Here is a 15,434-nt window from a genome sequence, read left to right on the forward strand (position 1 = left end):
CTGGCCTCTAGCACTACCGTAAGAAACCTCGGAGTAATATTTGATCAAGATTTGTCTTTTAATTCTCATTTAAAACAAACCTCACAGACTGCATTTTTTCATCTGCGAAAATTAGGCCTATCCTGACCCGAAAAGATGCAGAAAAATTGGTCCACGCTTTTGTTAGCTCTAGGCTGGATTACTGTAACTCTCTGTTATCAGGTAGCTCTAGTAAGTCCTTAAAAACTCTCCAGCTAATTCAGAATGCAGCAGCACGTGTACTAACAGGAACTAAGAAACGAGATCATATCTCTCCTGTTTTAGCTTCTCTGCACTGGCTCCTGTAAAATCCAGAATTGAATTTAAAATCCTACTGTTAACTTATAAAGCTCTAAATGGTCAAGCTCCGTCATATCTTAGAGAGCTCATAGTGCCATATTATCCCACCAGAACACTCGCGCCTGAGAACGCAGGGTTACTCGTGGTCCCTAAAGTCTCCAAACTAGATCAGGAGCCAGAGCCTTCAGCTATCAGGCTCCTCTCCTGTGGAATCATCTTCCTGTTACGGTCCGGGAGGCAGACACCGTCTCCACATTTAAGACTAGACTTAAGACTTTCCTCTTTGATAAAGCTTATAGTTAGGGCTGGCTCAGGCTTGCCCTGTGCCAGCCCCTAGTTAGGCTGACTTAGGCCTAGTCTGCCGGAGGACCCCCCTATAATACACCGGGCACCTTCTCTTCTTCTTCTCCTTCTCTCTCTCTCTCTCTTGTATTCTATTACTGCATCTAGCTAACCCGGCCATTCTGGATGTCACTAACTCGGCTTCTTCTCCGGAGCCTTTGTGCTCCACTGTCTCTCAGATTAACTCATATCACAGCGGTGCCTGGACAGCGTGACATGTGTGGTTGTGCTGCTGCCGTGGTCCTGCCAGATGCCTCCTGCTGCTGCCATCATTAGTCATTAGTCATACTTCTACTGTTATTATACACATATGACTATTGTCACACATGTATACTGCCAGATATTAATACATACTTTCAACATATTGTACCGCAGTAGCCAGAACTATAACTATAATATTATTACTTTCAATAATGTTGTTGTAAGCTACTGTCATTACCTGCATCTCTCTCTCTCTCTCTCTCTCTCTCTCTCTCTCTCTGTCTCATTGTGTCATGTGGATTACTGTTAATTTATCATGCTGATCTGTTCTGTACGACATCTATTGCACGTCTGTCCGTCCTGGAAGAGGGATCCCTCCTCAGTTGCTCTTCCTGAGGTTTCTACCGTTTTTTCCCCGTTAAAGGGTTTTTTGGGGAGTTTTTCCTGATCAGCTGTGAGGGTCTTAAGGACAGAGGGATGTCGTCTGCTGTAAAGCCCTGTGAGGCAAATTGTGATTTGTGATATTGGGCTTTATAAATAAAATTGAATTGAAATTGAATTGAATATATATATGTAATCAGTGTTTCTAACCAGCAGTGACACAGTATAGTGAATGAATGAATGAATGAATGAATGAATGAATGAATGAATGAACCTTGTAGTGCTCTGAGGTGAATCATCTTTACCACCAGCGATTATCATGAATATGAGTTGTCACATCAGCAGTAGCTCATGACATGGTCAGAGTCAAATCAATAAACAACGTCAGGAGCGTGTTGAGCAGCTGACAGTTGGAGCATGGAGGCTGATCTGATCTGATGAGACCTTCATGGAGGTTTATTTACAGGTTTTGTTATACAGATCATGACTGTTGTTTATCAGTAAATAAAACAGGAAATGACTGGACAACAGAACCTGTGCTGTTTCCTGTGACACTCACCTCTGTGACGGCGAACACTCTGTTCCCACATGGAACCACTTTGTACCACTTGTCGTGCAGCAGGTCCATGTAGCCCTCAGATTTATACCTGCTGATGAACTCTGAGATGTTGGAGGTCAGAGGGGAGTTCTGAGGTAGGCCGATCCCGTACCCTAAACAACAAACAACAAACAACAAACAACACATACTTAAGCAATATCACACTGGAGGTCGTGACGTTGGAATGTATATCGTCACAGCTGTAATTCAGTCGTAGGCACGAGGACTGAATTACAGCTGTGATGATATACAGTCCAACGTCACGACCTCCAGTGTGATATTGCTTTTATACAACATACATATACATACATACAACAGCTTAAACAGCAATGCTGAGTAAGGAAATGTTAACAAAAGGTGATGAAATAAATTATTTAAGTATGTTATGTAGCTCCGTGAAATAAAAAAAAAACCAAACAGTTCCCCAGTCTGTTGCCAGGCAACACAGCACACACGCCAGGAACTCACAAGCTACTTTGTGTTTCCATTGATCTGCAGCTGTGTAACTTCGTCCAGTTCAGCTGATGAAACGTTGGCAAACCTGGATGTTGGCACGGCCGGATTCAGCTTCCTCTCTCCCTCATCCTCATCAGTACTTCATCAGATGATCATTGATAATTCCTGACCGTGTTCGCTTAGTTTTTGCTCCTCTCCAGTTTGTCGAGGTCGGCTGATGTTACACAAACACACCTGGAGGTCTGCACACAAGAGTCCTGGCTTTCCTTTTCCTCGTCCTCTCCTGACGACCACTCAGAATTTAATTCAAATGTAATTTTGGGGAAAATATCCATCTTCTTGATGTAACGCTAGTGTCAGTTTGTGTCAGTGTAGCGAGTTGTATAATGTAACATAAACAACAAACAATAAATAACAAACAACTCATACTGTACAACCTATATCAAACCTAAACAATAAACAACGAACAATAAACAACAAACAACTCACACTGTAACCTTAACAATAAACAATAAACAACAAACAACTCACACTGTAACCTTAATAATAAACAACAAACAACTCATACTGTACAACCTATATCAAACCTAAACAATAAACAATGAACAATAAATAACAAACAACTCACGCTGTAACCTTAACAATAAACAATAAACAACAAACAACTCACACTGTAACCTTAATAATAAACAACAAACAACTCATACTGTACAACCTATATCAAACCTAAACAATAAACAATGAACAATAAATAACAAACAACTCACGCTGTAACCTTAACAGCAAACAATAAACAACAAACAGAGAACAACAAACAACTCATATTGTAACCTAAACAACAAACAACAGACAACAGAAACCACAGCCCAAACAATAAACAACACATACCATAACCTAAACAATAAACAACAAACAATTAACAACAGATACTGTACCCAAACAATAAACAACAAACATTAAACAACTTATATCAAACCTAAACAACAAACAGTAAAGAATAAACAAATGATTCCGTGACCGAAACAATAAAAAATTAGACAATAATCAACAGACAGACATGTAAACAATAAACAATAACACATAAATAAATGGCAGACAGTGTAACAGTAAACAACCAGTAAACAACAGACAGAACCGTAATGTGATGGTAAACACTGAGGACAGTAAATAAAAACAATCAGTAATGTGAATGTGTCCACAGTCAGATTTATGGGTCTTCATTGCCCTGAGTTTTTCCTGTCAGGCTACAGTCAGCCTGACACAGCATCGGAGGACCTGCAGGAAGAACTCAGGGCTGAAAAACACCCTGTAGTCTCCGTGGTGACGTGCAGCTGACTGTGTCATAAAGACACATCAGTCAGTGAAAAGGTGCGTCAATAACAATGTGTCCTCGGTCTACTTCTCTAGAGACACATCCAACGCTCCAGCTACTCTGCATGTTCCTGCTGATGACAGCGAGAACTCACCGTCAGGACCAATCAGAGAGCCGACACAGTGATCCGTTGTCATGACGACAGAACAGAAGGATCAGCTGAGACAAGGTCTTTTTAACATTAAACTTTGTTAACAAACAGGAAACAGTTTAAACTCAGACTCAGACTAAGATTTGAATCAAATGCTGTCTCATTACGACACTTTGACTTTAAAGGAGCAGTTCAACATTTACAGACACAAAACTAGCTGTGCTAAGCTATGCTAACAGTTTCTCCTGCTCCCGTCTAACGTCTGGATCTACATCAGGTCTGTACCGGACTCTCAGACACTGATGGAGTTCATTAGGGATCCATCCTGGGGTCTCTGACGTTTTCCAGCTTCTCTTCTGTCACAGATCTGTTTTTAATCCATCAGCTAATGTAAATACATCTGTCTGTCTACCTGTCTGTCTGTCTGTCTATCTGTCTGTCTGCGTCAAATTCCGGTTCTATCTGTCAAAGACGAGTTGACCTGACAGCAGGACGTCTACAGGAAGTGACCATTACAGAGTCAACTGCCAAAACATGTTCTTCGCCTGCGGACTGATTATTTCAAACATTAAAATGACGGATACTGTGGACGTTTGTCATCATATCAAAATCATATATCAGATTACACAGCGCAGCGTTTCAGATCTTAAAACGTGCGTCAGTCTCACTTCTGATAATCAGAGGTTGTTATGATGGATGGATCTTCAGAGTCATCCGTCCGTCCTTCGCCCGTCCATCCGTCTGTCCCTCTGTCTGTCCCTGTATTTCTGTCTCATTTTAATATTTAATAAACCAGATGAACTCTTCTTTACAGGTGTTTAAACTGTTCATAATTCAGTAACGTCACCTGAACTCCTTCTGTTTATAGATTCTACTGAGGCGGTGGAGACGCTGGATGTATAATGAGTGTGTATAACTATAATGTATGTGTGTGTGTGTGTGTGTGTGTGTGTGTGTATATACAGAGTGAGTGTGTATTTGGAGGACGGATCTCAGTGAAGCTTTAAAGTGTTTGAGCAGCTGCAGGAGACTCTTGTTGTCTGATTGGTTGAAATGTCATTGATGATGAAACTTCATGAAACATATTTGAATTAAAAATCTGTACAGAGCTGAAAGGAAGTGAACTCACTCACACACACACACACACACACACACACAAACACAGAGTCTCACCTTCGATGGCAAATGGTTTCCCCACAGTTGCCAGTTTACAGTCGGCGTCGATGGAAACTTCGTAATCCAGCAGAGCTTTGTCCATGATGAAGGCGTCCAGCTGAGGAGGATCTGTCCTTCAACACACAGCAACACTGTTACTACACCAACTACAGTCAGCAACCACAGCTTGCTAGCTTGCTAGCTAACGAGCTGGTGAACTAACTAGTGGAAAGATTTTCTGTGAAGGAAGGAAGGAAGTTAAGAATCAGTCATTCAGTCAATCAATCAATCATTTCAATTTTATTCATAAAGCCCAATATCACAGATCACAATTTGCCTCACAGGGCTTTACAGCATACGACATCACTCTGTCCTTATGACCCTCACAGCTGATCAGGAAAAACTCCCCAAAAAACCCTTTAACGGGGAAAAAAAACGGTAGAAAGCTCAGGAAGAGCAACTGAGGAGGGATCCCTCTTCCAGGACGGACAGACGTGCAATAGATGTCGTACAGAACAGATCAGCATAACAAATTAACAGTAATCCGTATGACACAGAGAGAGAGAGAGAGAGAGAGAGAGAGAGAGAGAGAGAGAGAGAGAGAGAGAGAGATGCAGGTAATGACAGTAGCTTACAACAACATTATTGAAAGTAATAATATTATAGTTATAGTTCTGGCTACTGTGGTACAATATGTTGAAAGTATGTATTAATATCTGGCAGTATACATGTGTGACAATAGTCATGTATAATAACAGTAGAAGTATGACTAATGACTAATGATGGCAGCAGCAGCAGGAGGCATCTGGCAGGACCACGGCAGCAGCACAACCACACACGTCACGCTGTCCAGGCACCGCTGTGATATGAGTTAATCTGAGAGACAGTGGAGCACAAAGGCTCCGGAGAAGAAGCCGAGTTAGTGACATCCAGAATGGCCGAGTTAGTGACATGCTGTACGGCTTCATTGAAATGTTGTGGGGGGCGATACTGAGCTATTTTGTTTATTTATTTTCATGAGTCATGTTAAGCCCCCCCCTTGGAAGCATGATAATAGTTCTTTAGTTTCAGAGTGTTGTCGCTCTGCGTCATGTCTGTGCCATGAAAATAGACTGAACGTTCTCCGTCTGAACTCTCTGGAACTCGCACATGCTCACATCTAAAACTGGCATGGCGTGTTGGCTACTGCAGTGGTTTGAGACAACAGCCGTCCGTCCCCACAGGGTCCGTCTCATTTCTGTCCCCACAGCTGTTGGTGTCCTCAGTGTGTCCCTCTGCTTGCTGAATGATGTATGCGTGTGTGTCTCACGCACTGAGTGTTCTGTCCAAAAACCAGAATGAGAGTGCGAGCCTTGAGTTGACACGTGTTTCTTGTCCGTCAAAAATAACTCACAGTGAGTCCTCTTTTTAGAGAAAACAAAAATATGTGTTTATTGATCCACGTTGTCTTTACAGTATAAACTTGCTCAATTCAAATAAACACAAGAAGTTTGTGCTCTAGAGAAAGGATCAGCACTCAGTGAATAACCTCCTAAGCCCTATGATAAGCTATTATGGCAAGGCTTAACTATACAGACCAGTGAGCAGTGATAACTAGCATGTCTTTGGGGTCATCGGGTGGGAACCTCCTTTTACCAGTGTTTCGTCTAGTTGGTCCCACGACACCTCCAGGAGGCTAGACAGTGATCTCTGGCGTCCCAGAGACACTCCCCTAATGCCAGGTCTCACTGCTCCCCACACCAACCCAATAACCTCCTTTACCTTACTTACACATGGCTTTCTCAGCCCAAACAGCACTGCCACCTTCAACAAACCCAGGCTCCGTACATGCGAGCTCCAGGTAGAGACAGTGCTGATACTACCTTTCCTAGCACATTCACCATACTCTATTTCACACGCTGCATAGCATAACTCCAATATAAGCTAAAGTTAAAGGAGATAGATAAACTCACAGGATCAGCAAACACACTCACCTTGCAGCATGGTCTCAAACAAAAGGGATTCAAATAGGCCACTCCCACACTTAAATAACCTTCCTCTTCCTGGATTTCCTCCTGAGAGGAAGTGGATCTCTCCACCTGATCTCAAGGAGTTATGTACCCTGCTTAGTAGTTCCCCCTGCTGGCCCCCAACTGACATTATTTCTTCGATAATAGATGAACTGTCTGGTTCTTGCTGCTTCATCTGACATTTCCTTCACTGTCTTCCTCAAACTCTGTCCCCACACTCCGAGTTCCCCCAGGAGCGAGACAGCTGATCTTGCTATGAATCCCCTACACCCCACTTCCACTGGACAAATCCTAGTCTTCCATCCTCGCTGCTCAGCTTCTGCTCCTAAGTCTGCATATCTAAGCTTTTTTCTTTCATAGGCTTCTTCCACTGAGTCTTCCCAAGGAACTGTCAGCTCAATGAAATAAACTATCCGTTGACTCACTGACCACAACACTAAGTCAGGCCTCTGCTTGGTACAAACTATTTCCTGGGGAACAACAAGCTTTCCCCCTAAATCTACTTGCATTTCCCAATCACAAGCACCTTCTAGGCAGCCACACCTTTGCCTCCTCACTAACTTATCCCTTCTGTATTTCTCTCCCTCACGGACAAACTGAATTACTAAACTCCTATTCTTAACACCTTCTGAATTCACCTGTCTTCGTTTCCCTTCGATGCCTGCAGCTAAACATTTCAACACCTAGTTATGTCGCCATGTATATCGGCCTTGTGACAAGCTAACTTTACAGCCTGACAAAATATGCTTTAAGGTTACGGTACCTGAACACAATGGGCATGATGGGTCCTCATTTACCCACAGTTTTAGGTTCTGGGGGGTTGGTAACACATCGTATGTAGCTCCTACCAGGAATCTAATACGATTCTCCTCCATACTCCAGAGGTCCCTCCAACTAAGCTTCCTCTTCTCTACACTTTCCCAATTCAACCACTGTCCCTGTTTAGCCTGGGCCACTACCTTTGCACCCCTTAGTATCTCTTCCTGTCTACGTATCTGTTCCACAACCAGCTTTCTTTTATCTTTGAGACCTGCTTTATTCCATACCGGTTTGCCTGAGCCAAGCCCCAGGCCTCCCCGGCCAAACTGAACATTACCTACAATCTCTGCATGCCTAAGAGCTGCCTCTGCCTCCTGAACTGCCGATCGTGGGTTCCACTTCCTCCCCTTGGTTGGATTTGGAACCACACTCCTAACTACCACGTCCTTACTCCCAGATAACAACAGCTCAGTCCTGACCTTGGTACATTTAAACTCCTCTATTAGACTAGATACTGGCAGCTGAAGTATCCCTTTTCCATACAATGCCACACTACTTAAACACCTAGGAGCACCCAACCACTTCCTAATATAGGAGCTAACCAACTTTTCAGTTCTCTCCAAAATGGATATTGGAATTTCATAAACTGACAATGGCCACATTAACCTAGGAAAAAATACAAAATCCACCAAAATACCTACATTCCACAACATGGTCAGAAAACTGTATGGATCCACTCTCCACACATGGAGCAACTGACTAACTTTTCTCCTCAGTCTATGCATGGCCAGGATAAAAACTTCTGCTGCCATGTGTTGATTCTGTATTTTTGGAGCGTTCATCAGGAGAACATGAACCTGTTATCTACAGAACCACAAAGTGACGGGACAGAACCACTGTGGGAACACACGGAGCAGCAGAACATCACAGTGAAACTTTACGCATTCTGTCTGAATGTTTGGATTCACTTGTAAATGGCTACTGCTCTCGTCCATCAACCTGATCCGGTCTGATCCGGTCTGATCTGACCTGATCGGTTCTCCTCCCAACACTCAGACCTCCACAAACTGAACTGAATGTGAGTTTAACTCAGTGACATCACATCCATTAGTGTTTCAACTTCCTGTTTCAGAACTGTGAGGATCTGAGTTCTGTTCTGAGAGCTGTCCCGTCTGTTCTCTGTATTGTGTTCTTATGTTCTCATGTGTTCTTGTGTGTTCTCATGTGTTTTTGTGTGTTCTCGTGTATTCTCGTGTGTTCCCATGTGTTCTCATGTGTTCTTGTGTATTCTTGTGTGTTCTTATGTGTTCTCGTGTTCTTGTGGTCTTGTGTGTTCTCGTGTGTTCTCGTGTGTTCTCGTGTTCTTGTGTTCTTGTGTGTTCTTGTGTGTTCTCGCGTTTTCGCATGTTCTCTCGTGTTCTTGTGTGTTCTCATGTGTTCTTGTGTGTTCTTGTGTGTTCTCGTGTGTTGTCATGTTCTTTCATGTTCTTTCATGTTCTTGTGTGTTCTCGTGTGTTCTCGTGTGTTCGTATGTGTTCGTATGTGTTCTTGTTTGTTCTCATGTGTTCTCGTGTGTTCTTGTGTGTTCTCGTGTGTTCTCATGTTCTTTCATGTTCTCACGTGTTCTCGTGTGTTCTTGTGTGTTCTCGTGTGTTCAATCAATTCAATCAATCAATCAATCAATCAATCAATTTTATTTATAAAGCCCAATATCACAAATCACAATTTGCCACACAGGGCTTTACAGCATACGACATCCCTCTGTCCTTATGACCCTCACAGCTGATCAGGAAAAACTCCCCAAAAAACCCTTTAACGGGGAAAAAACAGTAGAAACCTCAGGAAGAGCAACTGAGGAGGGATCCCTCTTCCAGGACGGACAGACGTGCAATAGATGTCGTACAGAACAGATCAACATGATAAATTAACAGTAATCCACATGACACAATGAGACAGAGAGAGAGAGAGAGAGAGAGAGAGAGAGAGGGAGAGAGAGAGCCCCACCCACATCATGTCCAAATCAGACCCCACAAAGGCAACCATGATCCCCCTCAAGCCAGACCACAGTCCCTCCTGTCCCTAGGGGCCCCACCCCAACCACAGCGACAAGAGCCACACCCTGGCCCACTGAGTTATGCCCAGGTGGTCCGGAGAGCAGCAGAACCAACCTTAACCACCCCCCCACACAATGAACTGAGGGACATTCAGCAGATGCTCAGCCTGCTTTGCTCTCATCTGATTGGACAGGTACCACAATAGACACTGTATGAATTATTATTAGAGTATTTCTTGTGCTCATACAGTTTAAAAAAAAAAAAAAAAAGGACATTTACACTGTACATAAGTATTGATTATTTAATATACCAGTTATTGATTTGTTTCCTTTTATAATATGTCATGTAGATACTCTTAAATTATTTTCTTTGACTTAGTAGTTTATATCATTTTGATCACCAAATGCAGCCTTTTGAGTTTTAAATGAAATCTAAATCTTTTGTCATCTCTTGTTTGAATGTTCAGGGTCTGAGATCTTCTGCTCTTGGCCTTAAGAGCAGGACCTCAGACTTTATTAGAGAGTTAGAAAATGCAGATGTGTTTATATTGCAAGAGACTTGGTGTAGAGGAGATGTCTCCACTGGTTGTCCCTCAGGCTACATGGAGATAATGTCCCCGTCCACCAAACTAAAGGGAGTAACACAAGGAAGGGATTCAGGGGGAATGCTGATCTGGTACAAGGCAAACCTTGTACAATACATTGAATTAATCAAAAAAGGAGAATTTTCAATTTGGCTCAAAATCAAAAAAGACCTTATCACCACAGATAAAGATGTATTCCTGTGTGCAGCATATATCCCCCCATCACAATCCCCTTATTTTAATGAAGACAGTTTCTCCATTCTCGAAGATGAGATTAGTTACTTCCAGGCCCAGGGAAGTGTACTGATCTGTGGAGACCTGAATGCCAGGACTGGTACAGAACCAGACTTTATCAGCACACAGGGAGACAAACATATACCTGGTCAAGTCAGCATCCCCCTCCCTTCACAACCCCACAGAAACAACTTTGACAAAACTGTCAATAAAAGTGGGCAGCAACTGTTACAGCTCTGCCGAACATTGGGTCTGTACATGGTTAACGGTTGGCTTCGAGGGGACTCATTCGGTCTTTACACTCATAGCTCTCCTCTTGGCAACAGCACAGTAGACTATGGCATCACCGACCTAGACCCCTTCTACCTGAGAGCATTTACAGTCAGCCCCTTAACCCCCTTATCAGACCATAGTAAAATCACACTCTACATTAAAACGACAACAAACGACCCTCACACAGTAGAACCCTGCAATCTGACCTACAGAAAACAACCTTATAAATGGACAAACAAAAGCAAAGACGAATACCAGACAGCAATCAAAAATCCAGTCTTTCAATCCCATTTAGACTGTTTTCTTTCCACCTGGTATTCCCTCAATCAGGACGGCCTCAGACAGGCTGTACAGGACATCTACAACATATTTGACCATGTGGCAGACTTGTCCAGTCTGAAAAAGCGCCAGCACCACAGACCAAAAGACCCGACCAATGACGAGTGGTTTGACACAGAATGCAGACAACTGAGAAAACTCTCAGAAATGTGTCAAATCAAAAACACAGACAACCTGACAACCCTGAGCTCAGCCTCCAGTACTGGGAAACACTGAGAGTATACAGAAAAACACTCAGAACTAAAAAAGAACAGCATGTGAGGCATCAGTTACAAATAATTGAAGAGTCCATTGACTCTAGTGACTTCTGGAAGAAATGGCACTCTTTCAGCAAACCACAAAAAGAAGAATTGGCTATTCAAAATGGTGACATCTGGAAAAATCACTTTGAAAGTCTGTATACTGCTGTTCCCCTGAATTCGGCCCAAAACAATCTCCTCAACAAATTACAAATTTTAGAATCAGTCATTAAAGACAACCAGAATCCCCTAGACTACCAAATTACTGAAGCAGAGCTGCTGGCTAAAATCCAGGCACTGCAGCCAAAGAAAGCCAGCGGTCCTGATGGCATTTTAAATGAAATGCTAAAATTTCATTCATTCATCTTCTAACCGCTTCATCCTCTTGAGGGTCGCGGGGGGGCTGGAGCCTATCCCAGCTACATCGGGCGAGAGGCGGGGTACACCCTGGACAGGTCGCCAGACTATCGCAGGGCTGACACATAGAGACAAACAACCATTCACACTCACATTCACACCTACGGACAATTTAGAGTTACCAATTAACCTAGTCCCCAATCTGCATGTCTTTGGACTGTGGGAGGAAGCCGGAGTGCCCGGAGAGAACCCACGCTGACACGGGGAGAACATGCAAACTCCGCACAGAAGGGCTCCCACGCCCGGGATCGAACCGGCAACCCTCTTGCTGTGAGGCGAGAGTGCTAACCACCACACCACCGTGCCGCCCCAATGCTAAAATTTGATGACCATAAATTTAACATTGCCATATTAAAATTATTTAACCTTATTCTGGGTGTCGGACATTTCCCTGACCTCTGGAGTGAAGGAATCATCACACCAATCTTTAAAAGTGGAAACAAATTCGACCCAATTACCGAGGCATCTGTGTCAGCAGCAATCTGGGGAAGTTGTTCTGCAGTATCCTAAACAGCCGACTGCAAGACTTCCTCAGAGAACATGATGTCCTGAGCAAGAGCCAGATAGGATTCACACCCAAACATAGAACAACAGACCATATCTACACCCTTCACACCCTCATTAATAAAGACGTCCACCAAAACAAGAGGAAAATCTTCTCTTGTTTTGTAGACTTCAAAAAAGCATTCGACTCAATTTGGCATGATGGACTGTTCTTAAAATTAATTGAGAAGGGTGTAGGGGGGAAGGTCTATGACATCATCAAAACCATGTACAGTCATATGAAATGTGCTGTTAAAACTAACAACATGGAAACAGATTTCTTCCCCCAGAGTAGAGGAGTAAAACAGGGCTGCAGTCTCAGTCCCACCCTCTTCAACATCTATATCGATGAATTGGCCAAATCACTAGAACTATCTGACATCCCTGGTCTCACTCTGTCTGACACACAGGTTAAATGCCTACTGTTTGCAGATGATCTCATATTGCTGGCTCCATCACATGAAGCACTACAACAGCAACTGGATCACCTGCAAACCTTCTGTCAGACCTGGGCCCTGACAGTTAATCTGGACAAAACCAAAATTATGATATTCCAGAAACGACCCAGGGTCAGGAGACCAAACCAGGTTTTTCCTGGGCTCTCATGAGGTGGAGCACACACGACTACACATACTTAGGACTACACATCACGTCCACGGGAAACTTTAACCTGGCTGTTGATGATCTCAGAGAGAAGGGAAGAAGGGCTTTCTATGCTATAAAGAAATCTTCAAACATTAATATACCCATTAGAATCTGGCTCAAAATATTCAAATCTATAATTGAACCAATTATTCTGTATGGTAGTGAGGTGGGGTCCTCTTGCAAATCAAGATTTTGAAAAATGGGACAAACACCCCATCGAAATCCTGCATACAGAGATTTGCAAGAGCATCCTCAGAGTGCACAGGACCACCCCCAACAACGGGTGCCGAGCTGAGCTAGGCCAATTCCCCTTTAATTAGAATTCAAAAAAGAGCCATCAAATTTTATAAACACCTTAAAACAAGTGACCCCAACTCCTACCACTACAAAGCTCTGCAATGCCAAGAGGAGAACATGGAGAAGAGCCCCCTCAGCCAGCTGGTCCTGAGGCTCAGCTCCTCTAACAACACAAGACCTCAGCACAGCCCTCACACAATCTGGACCCACCAAATTATAGAGAAACAAAAAGAACATTACATTAACTATTGGACATCGACCACAAAAACGCAAAGCAAACTTCAGTGTTATTTGGCTCTAAATAGACAGTACACGGTGGCAGAATATCTGAGCACCGTGACTGATGAGAAACTGAGGAAGACTTTGACCATGTACAGACTCAGTGACCACAGCTTGGCCATAGAGACGGGCAGACACAGGCAGACCTGGCTGCCCAGAGAGGACAGGTTGTGTGAGCTCTGTCCACACAGACAAGTGGAGACAGAGACACACTTCCTGTTGCACTGCAGCAAGTATGAACACATCAGAGCCGACTTCCTCTCAAAATAAAACATAAAGTCACTGACTTTGATTCTCTGCCTGATCAAACTAAAATGCAACACATCCTTGGAGAGAACAGAGTCAGCAGCTTAGCAGCAGCAACATATGTCAGGTTATGCCACAGCCTGAGGGACAACCATCACAACACCTGACACACCTGTCTATATTTACAGTCCTTGTAACTCACCATCTACATTTTTCTTTATTCATTTTTTCCCTATATTATATATTGGTGTATTGTATTGTAGATTGGTGTATTTTGTATTATATAACATATATTTAATCTTTTTTTTTATAGTTTTCTGACTTACTTTTATTATTGTACTTTATTTGTAAATTTTTAATGTCTTTGGCAATATTGTTAATCTACAGTCATGCCAATAAAGATTATTGAATTGAATTGAAATGCAGGTAATGACAGTAGCTTACAACAACATTATTGAAAGTAATAATATTATAGTTATAGTTCTGGTTACTGCGGTACAATATGTTGAAAGTATGTATTATGTGACAACCCTCCCTGCCCTGCCTGCCTTGTTGTGTTCTCCCTTGCAGGTAGCAGTGGGCGTGGCTGCGGGTAATCAGGGAAGTGGCAGCACCTGAGTTCAGTGAGCTTTTAAAAGCTCTGGCTGCTCACTGCTCTTTCTCTTCTCCTTACTGAGGCAGCATCTGGTTTTGGGTTTGGTTTTATCTTAGTTTCTGCACTCTACAACATCATACACATACATTGTTTCACTCATGCCCTCACCTACACCACTGACTTTACTGATTGCAAACACCATGTTTAGTTAGGTTCTTTTTCCTATGTTTATTCTTTAGTAAATAAAAATCCTTTAATTGGCTTTCCTTGTGTATGTGTCTCCCTTTTTGTCATGGCCGTGCGGCCCGGTTCGTGACAAGTGGGGGCTCGTCCGTTCAAATTTGATTGCTTTGAGGCCGTTGTTTGGTGCCCTTATTGATTTGGGGTTTTGTTTGGTGGTGCATGGGGTTGGCTTAGACGTAGACTATAGTGATAGTGATGTCTATTGTGCCTTGTGCTTGGGAGATGCGTTTTGAGTAGGAAAGTTCATGTTGGGTTTTTTTGGTTTGGTTGTTGTTTCGGTTAGAGGAGTTTGGTCCTGTGCTCAGGTGTGGGCTATCAGCAGTGTGGCACGGTCCTCTAGTGTATTGAGTGTTGTTTTTGTGAAGTTTCCCTGGATAGGTATAGCAATGTGGTCCTTTTGGGCTCGTTGGTTTGTTTTTTTAGTTTGTTGTTTTTGTGTGGTGTGCGGGTAGAGCAGTTGTCTCGGGGACACATCCGTCGCTGTTGGGTGGGTAACCAGCTTGGCTGGGGGCTTTCCCAGGCTACTGGTTTGAGTGTTTAAATATCCCACCGCTAATCTGCATGAAGACTAGGGTTCAGTGAGATTAGGTAAGTTTGGTATAGGCAGTCTAGATAGAGGGGAACTTCACATTAACTTGGGGACACTAGTAGTGTCTCTTTGGTGCACTAGTTGGCCTGGGCAGCACTGTGTGGTGGCTCTGTTGTCCTGTTTTCGTTTGCTTGGCTTGAGACAGTGTTTACTATAGGATGGCAGGGATAGAAGAA

The 15,434-nt window shown here is 43.1% G+C and overlaps 1 protein-coding gene across 1 annotated transcript in view; it reads right to left on the minus strand.

The window, feature by feature from the left end:
- grin3bb (glutamate receptor, ionotropic, N-methyl-D-aspartate 3Bb) overlaps positions 1-15,434 on the minus strand; it is a 130,413-nt gene that overhangs the window by 7,945 nt on the left and 107,034 nt on the right. Inside the window, exons 5-6 of the mRNA XM_049587861.1 lie at positions 4,933-5,048; positions 1,802-1,953 (exon numbers count right to left, since the gene is read on the minus strand). Of these exons, the coding sequence (XP_049443818.1) occupies positions 1,802-1,953; positions 4,933-5,048 (268 nt within the window). The remainder of the gene's footprint in view (positions 1-1,801; positions 1,954-4,932; positions 5,049-15,434) is intronic.

This window comes from Epinephelus fuscoguttatus, linkage group LG10 (assembly GCF_011397635.1).
Source record: "Epinephelus fuscoguttatus linkage group LG10, E.fuscoguttatus.final_Chr_v1".
Classification (NCBI taxonomy): domain Eukaryota; kingdom Metazoa; phylum Chordata; class Actinopteri; order Perciformes; family Serranidae; genus Epinephelus; species Epinephelus fuscoguttatus.